This window comes from Tamandua tetradactyla, chromosome 18, assembly GCF_023851605.1.
Source record: "Tamandua tetradactyla isolate mTamTet1 chromosome 18, mTamTet1.pri, whole genome shotgun sequence".
NCBI classification, from domain to species: domain Eukaryota; kingdom Metazoa; phylum Chordata; class Mammalia; order Pilosa; family Myrmecophagidae; genus Tamandua; species Tamandua tetradactyla.
In genome coordinates, this window is record NC_135344.1 from 56,989,841 (window position 1) to 57,000,179 (window position 10,339).

At 37.1% G+C, this 10,339-nt stretch overlaps 1 protein-coding gene across 3 annotated transcripts in view; it reads right to left on the reverse strand.

Annotated features, from left to right (window-relative positions):
- The window catches only part of PSMA8 (proteasome 20S subunit alpha 8), a 41,380-nt gene extending 33,187 nt beyond the window's left edge, over positions 1–8,193 (reverse strand). Inside the window, exons 1-2 of one of the 3 annotated variants that reach the window (XM_077135739.1) lie at positions 8,099–8,193; positions 7,823–8,054 (exon numbers count right to left, since the gene is read on the reverse strand). In XM_077135739.1, coding sequence (XP_076991854.1) covers positions 7,823–8,005 — 183 coding nt within the window. In that variant the 5' untranslated portion in view covers positions 8,006–8,054; positions 8,099–8,193. The other 2 variants (XM_077135741.1, XM_077135740.1) reach the window with 2 other exon arrangements.
- Positions 8,194–10,339: the final 2,146 nt, after the last annotated feature.

The following is a 10,339-nucleotide window of genomic DNA, read 5'->3' on the forward strand; positions in this document are numbered from 1 at the left end:
AGTAGACAAAATTCTGGAAAGCCATAACATGTATCACACGATTTGATGGGATAGGGTCTGGGGGCTATAAGCGGCCAAGAGAAAGACCAAATTCCCTTGCCCTAGAGATCACTGATGACAATGTCTCAATTCAAACAAGAAGCAAACTCTTAGGATTACCAACCCCTTTTTTGGAGGGAGGTGAGAAAGAATATAAAGAATAATCTACAAGGATAGAAATTCTAAAACAGAAACCTCAGGAAAACAGCCGAATTTTCAGGGAGTCCAAGAGTAATCTACAAGAATTTAAATTCCTGTACTACAATGGCAATCCAAAAAATGTTATATAGGCATTTGTGCTTATGATTATCTTGTGGCCAAGTGTAATGATGCTAGTACAACATAATTATGCAAACAGGTGTGCTCTGGATTACTGTTATTGAAGTAAAAATATGGAACAGGCTAAATACAGAACTAGGTCAGAGATTACATCTTTCAATTAAATAAAACACTGACAATTTATTAAGGCTGTTGCTTACTGTTTTCTCATCTTATGCAAGTTTGTTACTATCAGACAATTCTTCCCTAATCATCCTATCTAAAATCATTGTCCTGACTACCCCGATCCCTAGTAGTTCAACAGTCTTCACAAAGCAGAAAGGGTGATGATTTTAGAACATCAATAACAGAATCAGATTTCTCTCTTGTTGAATTGCCTTTAATGGCTTTCCACCCTACTCTTAGATAAAAACTAAAAAAAAATTTTATTAATAAAACAACAAACACACAAATATTCTTAAACATTCCATACATGATATACAATCAATGGTTCACAATATCACCACAAAATTGTGTATTCGTCACCATGATCATTTTTTGAACATTTGCATCACTCCAGAAAAACAAATAAAAAATAAAAGAGAAAAAAACTTATACATACCATTCCTTCACCCCTCCCTCTCATTGACTACTAGTATTTCCATCTGCCCAATTTACTTTAACCTTTATTCCCCCTACCTTTTGCTTATTTTTTATCCATATTGTTTACTCATCTATCCATACTAGTTAAAAGGAGCATCAGACACAAGGTTTCCACAATCACATAGTCACATTCTAAAAGCTGTATCATTATACAATCATCTTCAAGAAACAAGTTCACAGCTCTACAGTTCAGGTACTTCCCTTTAGCCACTCAAATACACCATAAACTAAAATGGGGATGTCTATATAACACATAAGAATAACCTCCAGGATAACCTCTGGACTCTGAATCTCTCAGCCATTGACACTTCATTTTTTTCTCATTTCTTTCTTCCCCTTTTGGTCAAGGTTTTCTCAATCCCTTGATGCTGGTCCTGTCTCACTCCAGAATTTCTGTTTCACATTGCCAGGGAGGTTTACAACCCTGAGAGTCATGTCCCATGCAAGGGGGAGGGCAGGGAATTCACTTGCCATGTCAGCTTAGAAAAAGAGGCCATATCTGAGCAAAGAAAAAGGTTCTCTGCGGGGTGACTCCTAGGTCTAATTTTAAGTAGGCTTAGCCTATCTTTTGCAGGACTAAGTTTCATAGGGGCGAACCCCACGACTGAGTGCTCCATCTATTGATTTGGTTGTCCCCACTGCTTGTTAAAATATCAGAAATTCTCCAAATGGGGAAGTTAAATATTGCCACCTTCCTCCCCATTCCCCCAAGGGGACTTTGCAAAAACTTCCTTATTCACTGTCCAAATTTCTCTGAGATTTATCAGGTCATCACACTAACTTGGCCAAACCAATGAGATATCATGCCCTATTCAAGATTCCATGTACTTATGGTGTTAACTAAACTGACTATACAAGTTAAATTAGGAAATATACTACCCAAAATATAAATTTTGAACCAAATAAACATCTCTCCTTTTAGTCTCACACAGAAGTTGAAGTTTTAAAACATGGATGGTATCATCTTTTACCCAGTGTTCTGATATACCTTAGTTCTATCCAGATCAGCTTCATTTATATCTCTATTCCATGTCTGATCCCTTTTTCAACTTTTTAAACAGATCCTGTACAGGGTAGTGCTGACTTTCACAGCTTCAGAGCTCTAGTACTGAGTCTCAGGTGCCACATAAATACCCCAAGTTTCTGGGAAAGACCGTATTATATACAAATAAATCAGTATCTAAGAATTTAGAATGAACAATTATACCTGAATATATGTGATTGCTGTAAGAGCTTACAATCTAGCACCGTTTACAACAAGCTCCAACCTGATAACCCATGCTCTAGACTTTAGTTCACCAAATTTTTACATTATAGTTAGTCCATATGATTGAGGCATGATAATATTTGTCTTTTTTGTTCCTGACATTTCATTCAATATAAAGTCTTAAAGGTTCATTCATCTAGTTGCACACTTAAGAACTTCATTCCTTCTTGAGGCCACTCAGTAGTCCATTGTATGTATATACGATAGTTCCCCCTTCCACTCCTCAGTCATTGTACCCTTAGACCACCTCTATTCATTGTGGATCAGGAACACTGCCCCCAGAAACACCAGTGTGCAAATGTCCATTCATGTACCACACTCAGTTCCTCCAGGTACACACTGAGCAACCAGGTTTCAGGATCATATATGGCAACCCCACCTCTAGCCTCATGTAGAACCACCACACTGCCCTCCAATGGGCTAGAGCTCTCACTTCCCTACCAACAGTGAATAGGTATATCTCTCTCTCCACATTCTCTCTAGTACTTGTTTCTCTCTGTCCGTTAACAGTTTTATTCATACATCATACAATCCAGCCTAACTGTATAGACATGCCTTCACTACCACTCTATCTGAAGACATTTCCTTTTCTTCCACACAGAATCCATACCCTTTTCCCAACCCCCTGCCTGCTGACAGTTTTGGCATAATGCCTTTGTTACATTCATTGAAAGCATGTTACAATGTTACTGATGCTACTAGCCCCTAGCTTACATTGATTGTACTTTTCCCCATATACTGTCTATTTTCCACACCCTGCAATATTGGCATTCATTTTTTCTCCCTCATGACAAAAACATTTTTTAATTTGTATATTTAATCACCATCATTGTACGTTCTAGGCTTTCCTACATTATACTATGTCAGTCAGAAAAAAATTTTAAACTCCTTAACTTTGCCAATGGACCCTGCCTGTTTCTCTAATAGCAGCATGTCATATTCCTCCTCATTCACTAAGCAGCAGACTCATTAAGTTTGGTTTGAATCTATTAGGTACCCCAGAAAAGAAAAAGTAACAAGCCTCTTTTACTCCAATCTTATGGGGACAAATCTATGGTTGGGTGGGACCCTTTGTTCAGGTTGTTTCCACAGAAATATGACCTCACCCATTCAAGGTGGGTCTTAATCTGCTTACTAGAGTTCTTTAAGAGGGAGACATTTTGGAGAAAGCGCATATGCTCGGGGGGGAAAAAATGCTGGGGGAGGGGGGAAGTGCTCAGGGGGAAAAAATGCACAGGGAGATGCTAAAAGCTGAAATCCAGAGTTTATTATTTATCTGCACTGCAAAATACTCTAAAACTTAGCTACTTAAAATAACACAATTTATTAAATCACAGTATCTGTGGGTCAGGAATCTGGGTGCAATTTAACTAGCCTCACGGTGTCTCACAAGTTTGCAATCAAGGAGTTGCACTCATCTCAAGACTCAGCTGGGAGAGAATCCATTTCCAACCTCACTCACATGGTTGTTGCCAAGACTGAATTCCTCATGGATTGTTGGAGTAAGGTTCTGTCCTGGGTGCTGAACAGAGGCTTCCATCAGTTTCTTGCTATACAGGCCAATCCACAGGGAAACTCACAACACAGCAGCAAATAATTATCAAATTATATCAACTATGCTGTTAAAGTTCCCCTGGAATCTGCCTACTTCATTCATCCTACCTTGACCCTAGTAAAATCGTTCATGTAGACTATTTCCACAGGCTTCTATCTGGTCTGCTTCCCTGTCTTTACTCCACCCAATCTACTGATCATACTGCAGCCTGACAAATCTTTCAAAGACAAAAAACTGAAGAAGAGGAAACAAATGTCAATATGTCATTCCCTTGTTTAAAACTTAAATTTGTAAGAACCTTTTCTTACTAAGCAAACCAAGACAGTACAAAGCTGAACTTGGGGCAAAGGGACCTATGGACTATGATATTTACTCTCTGCTTCTCTTTGTATGTTGGCCTTTTGCTCACCTACTGCAGAGAGTTTTCTCTGTGTAGAAAGAAACATGGCCACCAGAAACCTTGGACTCACACCCCAATAATTCTCCCAGAGAAAGAAGCTACTACTATTCCTAGTTAGAAAAATCCTAAAAATGGACTTACATTGGCCAGATATGGGTCACATGTCAAACCTGTGGCCAGAAGGATGGAAACTCTGAATGTTTCTCCCTGGGTCATGTGAGTACCTCTGGTAAGATAAACGCAGCCTATTACTAGGACAGAGTAGCAATAATCTAGATAATGACAATAGCCACAACAAACCCTTCAAGGCTTCTTATTCCCTCAGAATCAACTATATTTACACTAACATGGTTTAAAGGCATTCCATGATCAGGGCCCTACTTCTAGCTTCATCTCTTCCTATTTTTCCATGAAAATTTCAGCAATCCTAAATGTCTTCTAGCTTTTACAGAACATAGTTGTCTTTTGCTACTTGGTCTTCCCACATGCTTTTTCCCTTTGCTTAGAATACTCTCCACTCTCTCTCCTTTTACCTTATCACCTGGCTACACTGATCTGTCAAGTCTCTGCTTAAATATTACTTCCTTAGGGATATCTATCTCCCTAACTGTTAGAGTTCCCAAATGTCCCCTTCCTTCCCTATTATAATACTCCTTTAGGCTTTATTAGGACTATTTACTTAATCATCTAATTTTTCCTGCAAGATAGCAAACTCTCTGAGGAGAGGGATTGTCTATCTTTTCATAGTGAAACTCTAAGACCTAGCACCACATTTGGCATATGTAAGTACTCAACAAAAATGTCTTGAGACAATAAATGAATGTGGCGAAAGAATCATAGGCAAAACTGAAGGCAAAAAGAGACAACAAAAGAATAGTAAATAACAATAGTTATTGTATTTACTGTAAGCCAGATGTTGTGCAAGATGTTTGACATGTATTATCATCTCACACAACTCACATATCAGTTTTATGAGGCAGGGATATTGTGATGCCTATTTTATTACCAAAGAAACTGAAGCTTAGGTGATACTCATCTGGGTTTCCACATCATGATAACCATAGCTAATTAATAGACAAATATTTACTGAACAAATTGCACAGTACAATGCAAAGAGGAGAGGTTTCGGAATGAGAAAAATATAGGGGTCCATCCCTTTCTAGTTGGGAACCTTCAGTGAGTTATTAAACGTTCTGAATCACAGCTTCCACATATATAAAAAAAAGGGATAAAATACTGCCCTTAAAGTTAGATAATATACATAAAGTGCCTGGTAAAAAATAAACATTAATTAAATGTTAGTTTACTTCCTTACTAGTTTCTTCACTGTGTACAATATGGTAAAAATATAAAATGGAATTACACTTTCCATGCCCAAAGATATTACCACCCAACGGGCATGACAAGACCATTCAATACACTTGCAATTAAAGAGAGAATGAGGCCAAATTACAAACAAAGTACCATAATTTGGGTATAGATCACAAATTCAGAAGAAGAAAAAGATCCATGATTTCCAGGATGGATCAGAGAAAGCTTCACAGAGAAGGAGAAATGTGAGAAGATTCTTTAAGGATAAATAAGAAGTAGAGAAGTAGAAAGAAAAGCTTTTTCTCCTTTCCTCAGCTACAAGGGCAGAAACTATATTAGCATGGACTGTTCATAAAACTGTGATGTGCTCCTTAATTAAGGAGGACAGATAAGAATTATAGAAGGTTTTGAGGGCCAGACAATGGAATTGAGATTTGATAAAGCAGGAAATATGGAGTCAGTAACAATCTGGGGTCAGGGAAAGGACAGGATTAAGGAATGATAATAAATCTTATTTTTTTCATGGGAATATTTTTGAAGGATTCATTTTTCTTCCCCCAAGAAGAAAGGTTATTACCTCTCCCGAATGTTATTCAAACATATTTTTCATTTTTAGAAAAGGGAACTAAAATAAAAAGAAAACAGGTCTCTTGCGTCACCTCATACTGTCAGATCACCATCAAGAAGGAAGCAGAACCCAAGGCCTTTAAATGTGACCCATGTAACTTTTAAGTGTCTAAATATCACATCTACTTACTGGTCAAAACTGGTCAATTTTGGCTTATTTATAATCACTCTACTGTTTACAGAAAGAATATTTTAATAAACAAGAACCATTATAAGCTTTACATTATGTAAAAGGTCATAGCACCCTCAAAGAAACACAGTGAACAACTCCACACAAAGATGCAAATTATAATTTCAGAATCCTTAAATAAAACTGTCTCATCTTTCCAATGAATCTTTAAAAATGCACTATAGGTATTTTTATATCCCTTACCCTTTTATAGCTCATTACAAAGGAACTATCAATCAGTTCTATAGCATTCTTAAAACATTTTAAATGAGCCAATGTGGTTTCTTATTATACCCAAGTCTTTTCCCATTACTACCTTTATTTTTGGCTCTAACACTTGGGCAGTATTTTCTAACCATATGCTACCCTCCATGCAGGGGATTATGTAACTTTTTGTTTTTATTAAAATGACACCCTTTTGGTTTAAGCTACATTAGGCTTTTCTTAAATTTACAGTTCTAAAAAAATTACTTATAAAACAGTAGCAAAACTACTGGGCCCAATTACACAGAAAACACTTTTAAAAATAAGATTCTTTTCACTGTCATTTTTTTTTTTTACCATTTACATTTGATGGATATATAATAAAAGTGAGTTATTTCTTTTCATAACTAAGGAGATATGGAAGGTGAAAGAAAATACTATATTTCGAGACAGGAATGCACTGTATAGTCTCATAGTGTCAATTTCCAAATGCACAACAAATATGCTTATGTTATTTGTGAGAGTAAAAAATCAGATCCTTTTTAATTCATAGGTGAAGATGTGGAAGAACAGGAGAAATTTGGTCATTAGGGGATTTTTGTCCTTTTAAGTTTTTATAAATTACTAAGATTATTAAATGAAGTTAAAATATGAAAAAGTATTACTGCTGCCCTGAGTATTTAGAAAGTTTTTTAGAAATGTGGATACATAAATCTAAAGTAGGATATACTCTCTCAAGGAACTCTCAATATAATTGTAAAAACAGAAAAAGTGGCAAAAGAGTGGAGATTCTTTGGGCCCTCCACCTCTAAAGGGCTGCAAAATATTTGGGTGCAAATTTTAGAGTAATTATTCTTGATGGCTGTAAGAGTCTGATGAGTGGATTAGCACTTTTTACTATTTTCTAGTCAACAAGGATTTAAACATTCAATGGTTTAGACCAATTTTCAGTGGCAGACAGGTTCCATTTTTTCATTTTTTAAATAATTACTATTTAAAAGCCTAAAGGAATTATTACTCTGGGCTGGACTTTCCAGGTCTGTAACTTCCTGAAGAAATGGGTCAAGAGCGTTCAAGTTGGCTATAACAGACAAGTCTTTTCTTAATATCAGACACAACATTAATATCTCATCTAGAGCTGAGGCTACAACACACACGTTTTGCCTCTAGTCAGAGTAAACAAAGGCAGTTACACATCAAAAATTAATGAAATCTATCATATTTTACTCCGCCACTTCCAGCTCAAATTCTAGAAACAGTACCACCCTCAACAAAAGGAAAAAAACAATTTTCACAAGACGGCGGGGACCAGAGTCCCTCACTTCCTACCAGAGTGGTGGCTGCATTAGCCGGGCTAGGAATAGGCCTGACACGAAGCAAGGGATGGTGGTCGGGAAGTTGTTCGCTCACCGCAGTGGAGCCTTTTTTCACCGCTTCCTGAGCATATTCCACTTGGAAAAGGTGTCCGTCTGGGGAGAAAACAGTGATGGCCCGGTCATACCGAGAAGCCATTAGACAAAATTCGAACAAATCTCTGTGTGTGCCTACGACTAGAGCCGAGGCTGCTGGGAAACTGCAACCCCGCCACGTGCGGCTAGAGCCGAGGCTGCTGGGAAACTGCAACCCCGCCACGTGCGGCTGTCGGTAAATCCTCGCCGCCCGGATAACTGCCGCTGCGTAGACCTCGCGCAGGCGCATCCTGCTGCCGAAGGGAAGTCCTCTTATATGCACCTCCCATGTCTCCCAGATGACCTCGCACGGGCGTGTCAATTGCCGCCCGGAAGTTCTCTCACATGCGCATAAGCAGCCAGTACTGGCAGGAGGACCTGGCGCAGGCGCGTGCAGCTGCCGCCCTGAAGTCCTCGCGCTGTTTCCTCTAAGTGCTGTATCCCGGGGCGTGCCTCTGACTTGGCCGCACCCATCATCAGATTTTAGTGCTGTCCTCGAGGGTCCAAGTTTCTGTCTAAGATGTTGCCCCTAGCGTCGCGTGATGTCACTCGGGTCGTAAAAGTAACATCTTAAAAATGAGGTCTTCAAAGATGAGCTATTTAAATTTCATAACTGTTAGAGAAACAGGTAGTAATTTAAATTTCTATACTCCCCCCACCTTGCAACCCCTTTGGGTTTCAAATTCTAAACTTCATTCTCTCTCTTCCTCTCCCCCAGGTTAATTTTTGTCATTTTAGCCCAGAGAATGAAATGATTTTCCAAAATAGTGTTATATCTTCCCATTACTGCCTTATGAGCAAAATAGAACAGACGAGCAAATAATTCATCAAGCTAATGTTGACAAGAATTGATATACTTTTAAAAATAAATTCTGTCATATGTATGCAACACAAAAATCCCCCTTTTAACCATTTTTACGTGCACAACTCAGTGATATAATTAGATTCACAATGTTGTGCTACTACCACTCCTTTTCATTACCCCAACAACTTCATTACCCCAATCAGAAATTCTGATTACTGGTTAAACAATAATTTCCATTCCTCAAGATAATGTTTTTTTGATTGAAGAATTTCTTAAAACCCCAAATGTACTATTTAAAATATGTCTAAATATCACTGTAATGGAAAAAAGAAAATCTTCAACAAAGTGTTCTCATGTTTAAATGTGTTTCCAGGAAGTCAAAGATTTTTTTAAATGAGTAACAAAAAGCACTAAACATAAGCAAATGATTCATAAATTGGAATATAAAATATATTGATCCAAAGAAGATTTTGATTAAAACAGAAATGTGTTGATTGTTTTATGTAAGTATTGTGAAATGTATATGTGTATTGGGGTGTTTAGAAATAAATCTAAGCTAAACAATAAAAATGAGGCAATTATTAACTCCAGCAAAAAAAAAAAAAAAAGCCTCATTATTTGAGAAAGAAAATGCATCAGGTCCACAAGCTTAGCTTTGAAAAAATTACATCGGTAACCTGTATTCTAGTTTCTGACTGTAGGCATTTACTTATACTCTAATTATTTCATAATAGTGTGATCATACATTATTTGACCTTTTGTGACTGGTGTATTTTACTCAAAATGATGTCTTTGAGGTTTACCCATGTTGTTGTAAGTATCAGAACTTCACCCATTGATGCACACTTGGGTTTCTTCCATCTTTTGGTAATTGTGAATAACACCACTATGAACATTGCCATGCAAATACCTGCTTGAGTTCCTGCTTTTAATACTTTGGAGTATATACCTAGTAGTAAGATTGCTGGATCTTTTGACAATTCTATTTTTAGCTTTCTGAGTTACTGTCAAACTATTTTTCACAGCATCTGCACTGTTTTATATACCTACTAATAAGGAATGACTGCTCCTATTTCTCCACATCTTTTTACCACCTGTAAATTACTATATTCCTAATAGTAGCTATTCTAGTGGGTGTGAAATGCTATATCATTGTGGTTTTGATTTGCATATTCCTAATGGCTATTGATGTTGAGCATCTTTTCATAGGCTCATTGGAGAAATGCCTATTTAAGTCCTTTGCTCACTTTTTAAATTGGATAGTAGTCTTTTTATTCTTGAGTTGTAGGATTTCTTTAAATATTCCAGATTTTAAGCACTTATTCGATATGTGGTTTTCAGATATTTTCTTCCATTCTGTAGGTGTCCTTTCACTTTCGTAATGAAATCCTCTTTTGCACAAAAGTTTTTAATTTATATGAAGTCTCATTTATCAATTTTTCTTTTCTTGCCTGTGCTTTTGGTGTAGATTCTAAGAAACTACTGTGCAACGAAAGTTTCTAACGATATTTCCCTATTGTTTTTTCTAGAAGTTTTGTACTTTGGGTTCTTGCATATTTTGAATTAATTTTTGTACATGATATGAAGTAGGGG